The sequence below is a fragment of the Neoarius graeffei genome, chromosome 2 (assembly GCF_027579695.1).
Source record: "Neoarius graeffei isolate fNeoGra1 chromosome 2, fNeoGra1.pri, whole genome shotgun sequence".
NCBI lineage: Eukaryota > Metazoa > Chordata > Actinopteri > Siluriformes > Ariidae > Neoarius > Neoarius graeffei.
In genome coordinates, this window is record NC_083570.1 from 27,088,665 (window position 1) to 27,099,611 (window position 10,947).

At 41.9% G+C, this 10,947-nt stretch overlaps 1 protein-coding gene across 2 annotated transcripts; it reads right to left on the reverse strand.

Moving 5' to 3' along the window:
• Positions 1-2,638: 2,638 nt before the first annotated feature.
• cnr1 (cannabinoid receptor 1) lies at positions 2,639-7,932 on the reverse strand. 2 transcript variants are annotated; one of them, XR_009651443.1, is made up of 3 exons: positions 7,663-7,932; positions 4,046-6,304; positions 2,639-3,940 (listed from the first exon to the last, which is right to left on the reverse strand). XR_009651443.1 is itself a non-coding variant. In XM_060907300.1 (2 exons), exon 2 carries the CDS (start codon positions 6,254-6,256, stop codon positions 4,841-4,843), a length of 1,416 nt encoding a protein of 471 aa, XP_060763283.1. In that variant the 5' UTR covers positions 6,257-6,304; positions 7,663-7,932; the 3' UTR covers positions 2,639-4,840. The 2 variants fall into 2 exon arrangements, 1 of the variants encoding a protein (XP_060763283.1); XM_060907300.1 differs by having other exon boundaries at positions 2,639-6,304.
• Positions 7,933-10,947: the final 3,015 nt, after the last annotated feature.

Below are 10,947 nucleotides of genomic sequence, written 5' to 3' on the forward strand. Positions count from 1 at the left end.
TTTGAGGCGAGCAAGATCTGCAGTTCCACATATGTTCATCTGGGTTCTTTTTTTGAATTCCTGGATGACTTGCTGATGCGATCTTAGAGGAATTTTCATAGACCACACACTCCTGTGAAGAGTCATCACTGTTTCACGTTTTCTCCATTCAGAGATAATGGCTCTCACTGTGGTTCTATGCTGTCCCCAAGCCTTAGAAATGATTTTGTAACTCTTTCCTGATGGACATAACTTTCTTTCTCATCCCTACCTGAATTTCTTTTAATTATAGTTAAACTTTTAGCCTACTTCACATTGCTGGAAAGGTTCTATTAAAATGATATTTAGAATAATTGCTTGACTGCATAACTGAGGGAGTAATTACTTTTTCACACAGGGCCAGTTGGTGCTGGATTATAATTTTTCTTCAATAAGTATAATGATTGTTTAAAAACCTGCATCTTGACTTTTGAAAATGTTGTTTGAACAAGTGCGACAAATATACAAAAATCAAGAAGGGGAAAAATACTTTTTCATGGCACTATAAATGGAACCTAGCTGGCTGTGAAATGCTAAATTGTGATTGTGATGAATGAGCTTCTTGTTGCTCTCTGAAAAGTGTTATGAAGTGTGACTATTTTGAGAGTGTGATATTTTCTCCAAATCATGATGAATGTAGCCTACCACCTAATTTCTGCTGATTCAATATTACAGTTTTGGTTAATGACAAGCAAGAGTAACTGAAGCTGCATTTTTAATGCTGGTGATTCATTATGACCATTTAAATGTTTACATGTTGTCTAAAATGAAAGTTTTTGCCAAGTAGGGGAATTTGCATGTTTTTAGTGTACTATTTGATCTGGATCTTAAAAAGATGTTTTTGCCTCCTCCACTAGGTGGGAGAGTTATGCTTTTGGGTTGCTCATGCATCCATTTATCTATCCATACATTTGTTCGAGAGTCTCAGCACAATATCTCAAAAAAACATCTGGTTGTAGGATTTATATGAAATTCTTCTTTTGGCTGCTCCCGATTAGGGGTCACCACAGCGGATCTTTCGTCTCCATTGCTCCCTGTGTTCCGTATCCTTCTCTACCACACCTGCCACTTTCATGTCCTCTCTCACCACATCCATGTATCTCTTCTTTGACCTTCCTTGTTTTTGTGCGCCTGGCAGCTCCATCCTCAACATTCTCCTTCCCACATGCTCTGCATCTCTTCTCAGGATGTGCCCATACCATCTCAGTCTCATCTCTCTTAGCTTAATTCCCAAGCTCTCCACATGTGCTGTCCCTCTGATGTGCTCGTTCCTTATCCTGTCCAACCTTGTCACTCCCATCCCATAGGATTTATATTAAATTATTAAGGTCAAATAGGGTCAAGGTCACAGCAAGGTCAAATGTCTGAAATCGTTTTTCCTCAGGAGCTTCCTTCCTTTTTGAAGAATTTTTTAAGGGTATTTGAGGCACACATTTTAGTAACAAGAAGGACTAGACTAAAGATGGTGAAGGTATCCCCTTCAATGCCAGTGGCATCAAGTTCAGCTATCCATCCATCCATTACCTGTAGCCACTTAGCCTGTGCAGGGTTGTAGGCAAGCTGGAGCCTATCCCAGCTGACTATCGGCGAGAGGCGGGGTACACCCTGGACAAGTCGCCAGGTCATCGCAGGGCTGACACATAGAGACAAACAACCATTCACACTCACATTCACACCTACGGTCAATTTAGAGCCACCAATTAACCTAACCTGCATGTCTTTGGACTGTGGGGGAAATCGGAGCACCCGGAAGAAACCCACACAGACACGGGCAGAACATGCAAACTTCACACAGAAAGGCCCTCATCAGCCGCTGGGCCCAAACCCAGGACCTTCTTGCTGTGAGGCAACAGTGCTAACCACTACACCACAGTGCCACCCTCAAGTTCAGCTAATTTAATTATAATTTTTCCTACATTGCATTTGTGAATTGATTTAATTTATATTTTCCCCCATTTTTTTTTCTTTTTTTGCTGAGTCTTTGGTGAATCAGCTCACCAAAAGATACTAGATGTAGTTTGTTGGTCTGGATGCCAACAGCACCTGTCTAGTTCAGGCTTGAATGTTTGTCCTTGAACACTAGACTCACCTAGGCTATTATTATTATTATTATTATTATTATTATTATTATTATTATTATTCGTAGTAGTAGTAGTATTGTTATTATTATTAGGTTATAAAACATTTTTTAAAATGCTAGTCCTCAGAATCAATTGCTGTTCGTAACCATTTTCAGTCATCCAACATATCTGGTTTAACTCATTAGTTAAGTACAAAGTCCTTTTCTAACCCAAGTTAGGTCCATTGGAACAGCAAAATGTACAGAGAATGGATTTCCACACTGATAATGTTTATACAGTGCTTTAATGTCCACAAAATAACCATGGTTTATTTTAACTTTTTTTTTTTTTTTTTGCCTGGGGGTATCATTTAGCATAGCAGGTAATCATCAATCCTGTCATGATTCTAAAAAAGGTTAACTCGTTTATTAATCTTCAGTATCCACTTTATCCAGTAGGTCCAGAATATATCTTGGGAGAACTGTGTAAAAAGCAGGAATGCATCCATGAGAGTTCTGATGGTCAGTTGTAACTTTATTGAAAATTTAAAACAGACCACATTGCAAAGCATTAGGTACAAGTTGTCACAGCATCAATATTTTCAAATGTACAGGTCATGTGCCACTTCGGAACAGAAGCCACTTGAAGGTTAAGTGGTGTTTAATCTCAACTCCACATACAATGATGGCAGAAAAAGCAGAGAGTCAGCAAGGAGATTAAGGATCATGGTAGACATCAGCTAATCAATGTATAGTAACCATCAATAAACGGCACTGAAATCCTTCATAATGTTAATAAAACATGTTGAAATTCAGATTTACAGATAGCTGGTTCTGAGCCACTGATTAAGCCTGACTGGAAAAGGATTCGCAAAAAAGGATCTCCGTTTTGTGATTTAGCCTGACACTAGGCTTATATTTGTGCAAATTTATAACTATTTAAAGTGAGAAAGAAAGACAACAATTAACAGAATGAATTAAACTGGGGAAAGAAACTGGGGTTAAACTGGGGAAAGTGCTATTCAGGGTAGAATCATTAACAGAGTTTGTGTCTAGACTTAATCTGCATCTATAGGACCTCAGCCCTATCATAGGAACCCAATTCATCATGCTTTAGGGAGTCAGCGATTTCTGAAAATGGAAAAAATATATATATGTGTGTGTGTGTGTGTGTGTGTGTGTGTGTGTGTGTGTGTGTCACTGTATTTAGATGTAATTATATTGTATATATCAGAATTCGACTGTGGCCATAATTGATTTTTTTAACACAGATATCTTATCTGAGGTGTAGCCAGCACACCGTAAATTTTAACACAACCTTGCGCGTTTTTTGCTTTTTTTAGGAAACAGAAGAAAAAAAATACTATACATAACAGTTTTGGATTGATTTCATCACTATTAATACCACAATACACGAAACATGGTACAGCTGGATTGTTTTATTTTCCGTCTCTGGCTGATGAATATTCCTTTATGGCTCCTCAAGATCATTATTGGTATTGCCCTTTAAACCTATCAACACCTATCCAAGTCATAATCATTATTCCAGAGACTGCTAAATGTTCTGCATAAAAAGACATAACAGGAACTGGCCTGTTTTTGGCCACACCAGTAACAGAAACCACAAGAAAAACACCACATTACAGTTTTATATTATTACTGAATAGCAAGATTTACATTTTTTTTAACGAGAAGATGTCCATGTCTTTTTTCTGCTCCTATTGTTCAGCATAACTCATGTGCTTGGTCAAAAAGCCAGAGAGTATTCTTTGTTCTGGCTGAGAAGTGGTGAGTCGCCATTATCTTCCTCCTGGACTAGTCCTGGGTCCAAGAAACCAGCACATCATGCACTAAAAAAACAAACTGTATCAAAGCATACAACACATATTACTCAACAGTCAATCCATCAAAAAATAATAGTAATAAATAAAAAAAATTAAAATAATAATAATAATTAAAAAAAAAAACCTCTGTCTCTGGAACAGTCAGGATAAGTGAGGAGACCCAAAAACAACAGTGGGATAGGAGTCCTAAAGAGCTCAGAACAACACCACATAAATTAAGACTTAACACAATAATGAACAATATTCAAGTCAATATTCACACTTTTTATGTTACCATATATTTGTTTGGGAGTACAGTTCCCAATTTTTCAACGTTTGAATGTTTCACTACCATTACTAACAGGCATATCTCACAGATAGTGAATGATTTGTGATTTGTTTTTGAGCACTACTGAACAGATTATACATATAGTACAGTGTATTACCAGCTATTTACAATATCTACATACAGTACATCTTAAACATTTTCATACTAAAAAGGATCAATAGCCCCTTGTCCCAATGAGAGAAGATATAATTGTTCAAGAACCTGATTTTTCAAAGTATAAAAATATAGTATGCCTTCATGAGAACATTCACGACATCCATACATGATTGATATGATTCATAAGAATGGCACAACAAACACAGTAAGAATCCCAATACAAGAACTGATGCCATGATTGAGAACAATTTTGGCACTTTAATGCTAAGATGCCACAGTGGCACACATCATCCAACAATGGAAATTAATGAACTGCCCCTTTTGTGCTGCATTTGAACCCCTTATCTATTATTGTCTTCAGTTATATACTGGATTCCCTTGTTTGACAAGTTGAGCCACAGTTGAATTTGAAATGGAGACACTCTCATGCCAATATTTAGCACATGGCTTTTATAATTCCTTCCCCTTTTTCATGCCCCAGAACTGTCTAGGGCATTAGACGGCTTCAGCCGAGGTGTCAGTAGAGACGGACATGGTCACTTTGGCTATTTTCACAGTGGTCTTGACACAGCTCTCGGCCGCTCGTTTTGCATGGATCTGCAGGTTGCGGTTCTGGCAGTCTGACTCCAAGCTGTTGTCCAACTGCTGCGTGATGCTGCTGCTCCTGCAGCCTTGGCAGGTGGCCAAAAAGGCCCGGCGCAGGTCCTTACTCCTCAGTGCGTAAATGATGGGGTTCACGGTGGAGTTAAGCAAACAGAGCATGCTGCAGAAAGCAAACACTGTCTTGATGTCATCATTCATCTTCCAGAAAAGGTCATACACCATGATGGCCAGCAAGGGGCCCCAGCAGATCACCAGGACTACCAGAATGAGAACAAGCGTCTTGGCAAGGCGAATGTCCATCCGTGCTTGCTCAGGTCGGGTGGTCTGAACCTTGGTGCCATCTGTGGAGTAAACCACCAGGCTTTTCTGTGAGGTTCGGCTAAGCATTCGTACAGCATGGTGATGAGCCTTCCACAGGATATACATGTACGCATAGATGATGAAAATCAAAAGGATGCTGGTCACGCCAATCCAGAACATCAGGTAATTTTCATCAATGAGTGGGAAGATGTCAGAACACACAGAGTTCAAGCGTATGCAGTTCCATCCGAGAAGTGGAAGCACTGCAATGATGATGGAAATGGCCCACATCATGCAGAAAGCAATCACCGCCTTGGTTCGTGTCACAATGCGTCGGTACGCCAGCGGACGATGGATTGAGATATATCGATCAATGGCTGTGAGGAAGAGACTCCCAACAGAGGCAGTAAAGGATGCTGTGACACCTCCAAGCTTAAACAGAAATATGTTGGGACTATCTTTGCGGTGAAAGATATGGAAGTCCAAGAAACTGTAGACAAAAATGACACTCCCCAGCAAATCTGCCACAGCCAGGCTACCAATGAAGTGATAAGAAGGTCTGCAGCGCAGTGTGCGCGAGTGCAGGATCACACACAGAACCACTAGGTTCTCCAGAACCGTGAAGGTACCCAGTGTCAGAGACATGACCGCCACAGCCAACTGCTGGCTTGGAGTCAGGATCATAAAGCACTCCATGTCCATGAAGTTCTCCCCACACTGCACATTGGCCCCTTCCTCCCCCAGGCTCTGGTTCCCAAACAGATCTGTGCCATTGGTGGGATAAAAGGGAAGCCCTTTAACGATGAGTTCCTCATCTGGCCCGACTTTATCCGGGAAGGAGCTGCTGCGGAATGCGGACGGCGGCTTCTGAAAGGAGTAGCTGCCTTTGACAAAATCAGCATCAATAGTGGGGTCGTCATAGCTGGCATCATTGGACCCAAGGTACTGGAGCCCGGAGGTGATTGTTCTGAAGGTGGTGTCTGCCACGCCATCCAGAACAGACTTCATGTCTGCCGCTGAGGAGGGAACACTGTGGCCAAGGATGTGTCACGAAATCTATTATATGCGGTGGAGAAAATATTGTGGACAATGAATTAGAATTTAGGGTCTTATCTTCTACAGACACACACTGAGCATAACCACAAAACCTCTGAAGAAAGGACTGATGCATCACTGAATTCATAATGGAAACAACTGAAGCTTGAACACATTCAAGGAAAATAACATCCTAAACATTTTAGTACTTTCTCTATCACAGATTTATGAGCAAACCTTGAAGGACGTAGTGTCAGATACAATCAAGCTGATTAAATGTCAAGTTGTACTCAATTTTTTTTTTATTTCGAGGGAACAGTCCTCATCCGAGGGCACCTCTAGGGTCTGCACACTGGGGAATCACCATTAACCAGCTGCTACTCAAAGAAATGAGATACAGTCTGTGTGAATAATGAGTCTTTAACGCACAGCAGACAGGCAGCTCCTCAACTCCTAACTCAGCCGACTCTGATTTATCGGAACATACTAATTCAATCACCTTGATTGCTGTATTACATCAGAACAACGTGAGTCATTTTAGCTGATTATATCCCGTTAATTCATTAATTGATTGACTGCGTTGTTTATTGGGATTTACAGCTAATACGTCATGTTTAAGACAACCACTAGAGGTCGCGGTTCGACCAAATCAAAACGAGGTGTTTTTCTTACAATTTTTAAGAAAGAAAGGCGGGGAAAAAACACGAGTCATGCACTATTATTTCTTTATTGTCACTCTGTGTTTTGAAGGTTATCACTGGTTGCATTTTTATGCAAATTTATTTTCCAAAGATGATTTGAAATACAGTGGCGTTTCAGTAAATAGCTGTAATGTAAAAAAGAAAAGAAAAATAAACTACTACTCATCATCTCTAGCCGCTTTATCCTTCTACAGGGTCGCAGGCAAGCTGGAGCCTATCCCAGCTGACCACGGGCGAAAGGCGGGGTACACCCTGGACAAGTCGCCAGGTCATCACAGGGCTGACACATAGACACAACCATTCACACCTACGGTCAATTTAGAGTCACCAGTTAACCTAACCTGCATGTCTTTGGACTGTGGGGGAAACCGGAGCACCCGGAGGAAACCCACGCGGACAACATGCAAACTCCACACAGAAAGGCCCTCGCCGGCCCCGGGTCTCGAACCCGGACCTTCTTACTGTGAGGCGACAGCGTGAACATGTGCCGCCCCACTACTACTACTACTAATAATAATGATAATGAACTTATTTGGAAACAATACATAAAGTCAGTTTATCTCGAAAACGTGATGAAAGAAAGAAAGATTCAACATGTCAAACAAGAAAAAAGTGCATTAAAAAGTATGTTTTAATCCCAAAACACACAATACACAGAGAAAATGAAGTGTTATGTACCTTCACATAGTTCTCACAGATGTTGGGCGCTCTCCGGTTGTCTCCAAAGATTAATCCAAACACCTCAAACACCGGAGGGAAAAAAAAAAAACTCTTAACAAACACCGACAAAAGAAAAAAGTGCGCGTTTACATTGTACGGATCAGCTTTGGGTGTTAGCGCCTGGCTGTAATGAGACTGCACTCTTTAGCGCACTGACAGTGGAGTGGAGCGCGCGCTCTGCATGTGCGGCTCCGGGCTCTGGATTATCGCGCGCGCTCTCTGCATATTTATGACGCCTCTTCGGAACGCAGCGCGGTCACGTGCTCTCCGCGCGGCAACAAGTGCAGGAGTTAGATATGAGAGAGGAGCTGCAGCTGCGCACCAAAGGCTCACGTCGTCTTATTATTATTATTATTGGCCACGTATGGCGGAGCGAGCGCGCGCCTCCGTATGCACAGTCTTTCCATGCGCACGCGTGTTTGTCAGTCACATCAAACACATAACCGCGTTAATGCCATTGTCACTAATCCATCATCTTAATGCACTGGAAACACTGCTAACTCGGAAATACCTACTCAGATCATTCAGTTGGCTGAGAAAAAACAAACAAACCCACCCTTCTCCAGCATGCAAAAATGAGAAAATTTAACGCAGCACACGTTACAGTTCATAAGCTGTTTCTACAAACACCTGTATGTTCATAACAGACCCCAAACATGACAGTGCGCCTGTGCACAAAGCGACCTGACCTGCCTGCAGTGGAAGAACTTGACTGTCCTTCACCAAACTCTGACCTCAACCCCACCAAACACCTTTAGGATGAACACCAACTACACCACAGACCTCCTCACCCGACATCAGAACCTGACCTCATGAATGCTCTTGTAGCTGAACATTACAAATCCCCACAGCCACGCCCCAAAATTTAGTGGAAAGCCTTCACAGAAGACTGGAGGTTATTACTAAATCTGGACCGTGATGCTAGGGTGTCCACATACTGTTGGCTGTATGGTGATGACATATCATTCAAATTATGTCACAAGTGTACGTAAGTGAACAGGACAAGCGGCTACAGATAATGGATGGATGGATGGATGGTGTACATAAGTGTGTATGTGCTATTTCAGGGCATAACATGTTCAATGTAGTCACATGTGAAGTACTGTCTGAAATGGATGTGATTTTTCCAGGAAGGGGAGGTGACATGGTTAGCAAGGTAATGTCACAAAAATACATTTTAAAAACGTATCATTGAAGTTCTCATCTCATTCTCATCTCATTATCTCTAGCCGCTTTATCCTTCTACAGGGTCGCAGGCAAGCTGGAGCCTATCCCAGCTGACTACGGGCAAAAGGCGGGGTACACCCTGGACAAGTCGCCAGGTCATCACAGGGCTGACACATAGACACAGACAACCATTCACACTCACTTTAGAGTCACCAGTTAACCTAACCTGCATGTCTTTGGACTGTGGGGGAAACCGGAGCACCCGGAGGAAACCCACACGGACAACATGCAAACTCCACACAGAAAGGCCCTCGCCGGCCCCGGGGCTCGAACCCAGGACCTTCTTGCTGTGAGGCGACAGCGCTAACCACTACACCACCGTGCCACCCATCATTGAAGTTAATATTTTTAAATAATTATTTTAAATGTTATTCTTTTATTTGAATGACATTTATTGCATATTAAAATAACTAACATTGTTGTTATTGTTTCTGGATATTCAGAAGGTCAGGGTGGATCAGTTTAAGTGTGTGTGTGTGTGTGTGTGTGTGTGTGTGTGTGTGTGTGTGTGTGAGACAGAGAGAGAGATCATAGCTGTCTTTTCCTCTGCTTCCGACCCCCTATGGCTCCAGACACAAACACACAGGGGATCTATACTACTACTACTAATAATAATAATTTAGACTGGCTCATAGACAAATTCTTTCGAATAGACAGTACCAACAAGGCAGTTTAAAAACAATCACAAATCTCTCATTAGAAAATATGGTCATGCAATTCTGTCCTACTATAAGCACAAGTAAACTAAGCTGCCTTTTCATGTGCATCACTTATTTATTCTGTTAGCAGTGAACAGAAGTTGAGAAAGTGAAAACGAGATAAAAGAGGAATGGCAGCACTAAACCATCGTTCAGCCTGAACATACAGGTGAACATTTACGACTTCCAAGCTTTCAAGACATACTGAATCTGAATTCTGTGATCTGCCTGTGCTTTATCAGACACAGAAGATTAATTGGCTGTGTGTGTGTGTGTGTGTGTGTGTGTGTACCATTCCTGTTCCTCCTCTTGTGTAAATGACGTTTCAACAGTCAGTGGGCGGCTGCTCTTGGACCCACATTAAGCAGGGGTGTACAGATCTCTCTCTCTCTCTCTCTCTCTCTCTCTCGTTTTCTTCTCCTGCTGACGAGATATGAATGTCAGTGACTCACAGCATACAGATTTTTGATATCTCAAAGGCAAGATTAGAATAACACTGAAAGCTGCAATATGCTCCTCTGCCCCTGGGAATAATAGCTAGAAAGTGTGTTTAAATTCACAGGGAAAACAAAATAAATGCTCATCGACTATACTGGCAGTAAACTGAGCCATTGCTACCAAAAACAGTACAACTCATGTGTGAGATGTAAAACCCAGTTGCTTCAGGCCACCCATTTGATCCAGGCAAGTCTGATACAAGCAGATGAGATGCAATCATAGTCATGTGTGATTGTTTTGTGCGACCGCGTGGATGCATTGCCAATCAGATGGCATACCGTGACGCACACCCAGCCCCCTGCCATCTGGGCATCTCTGGTAGTACAGCTTGTTCTGCGGAGGATCCAAGTGCTCTGAGCATGATTCGTAGATTAGGAACATGAGACAAGGAGCTACTCACTACCACTCTGGTCTTGTTATGAATAGCCAGACTGAAAAACATGTCCAGGTTCTGGACATTAGTTTTAAACATTTGTTTCATTAAAGCACCCAAGAATTCGAGTGAACCATCCAGATTGTTAAGCTACACACTATTTTACACCATGTCACTGAATACTTCAGAAAGTCTGTGCTAGTCTGGTAAGTCCACACTCCATGTTTAATGTTACACATCAGGGTGTCAGTGTTTTTAGTCACTTTTTCGAATATTTGGTGAAATTTTCCTCAACTTCTGGTAACTGGCAATAAAGTCTTAGTGAATTTGGGTTGGGGGCAGCACAGTGGTATAGTGGTTAGCACTGTCACCTCACAGCAAGAAGATCCTGGGCTCAAGCCCAGCAGCCAGCAAGGGCCTTTCTGTGTGGAGTTTGCATGTTCTCCC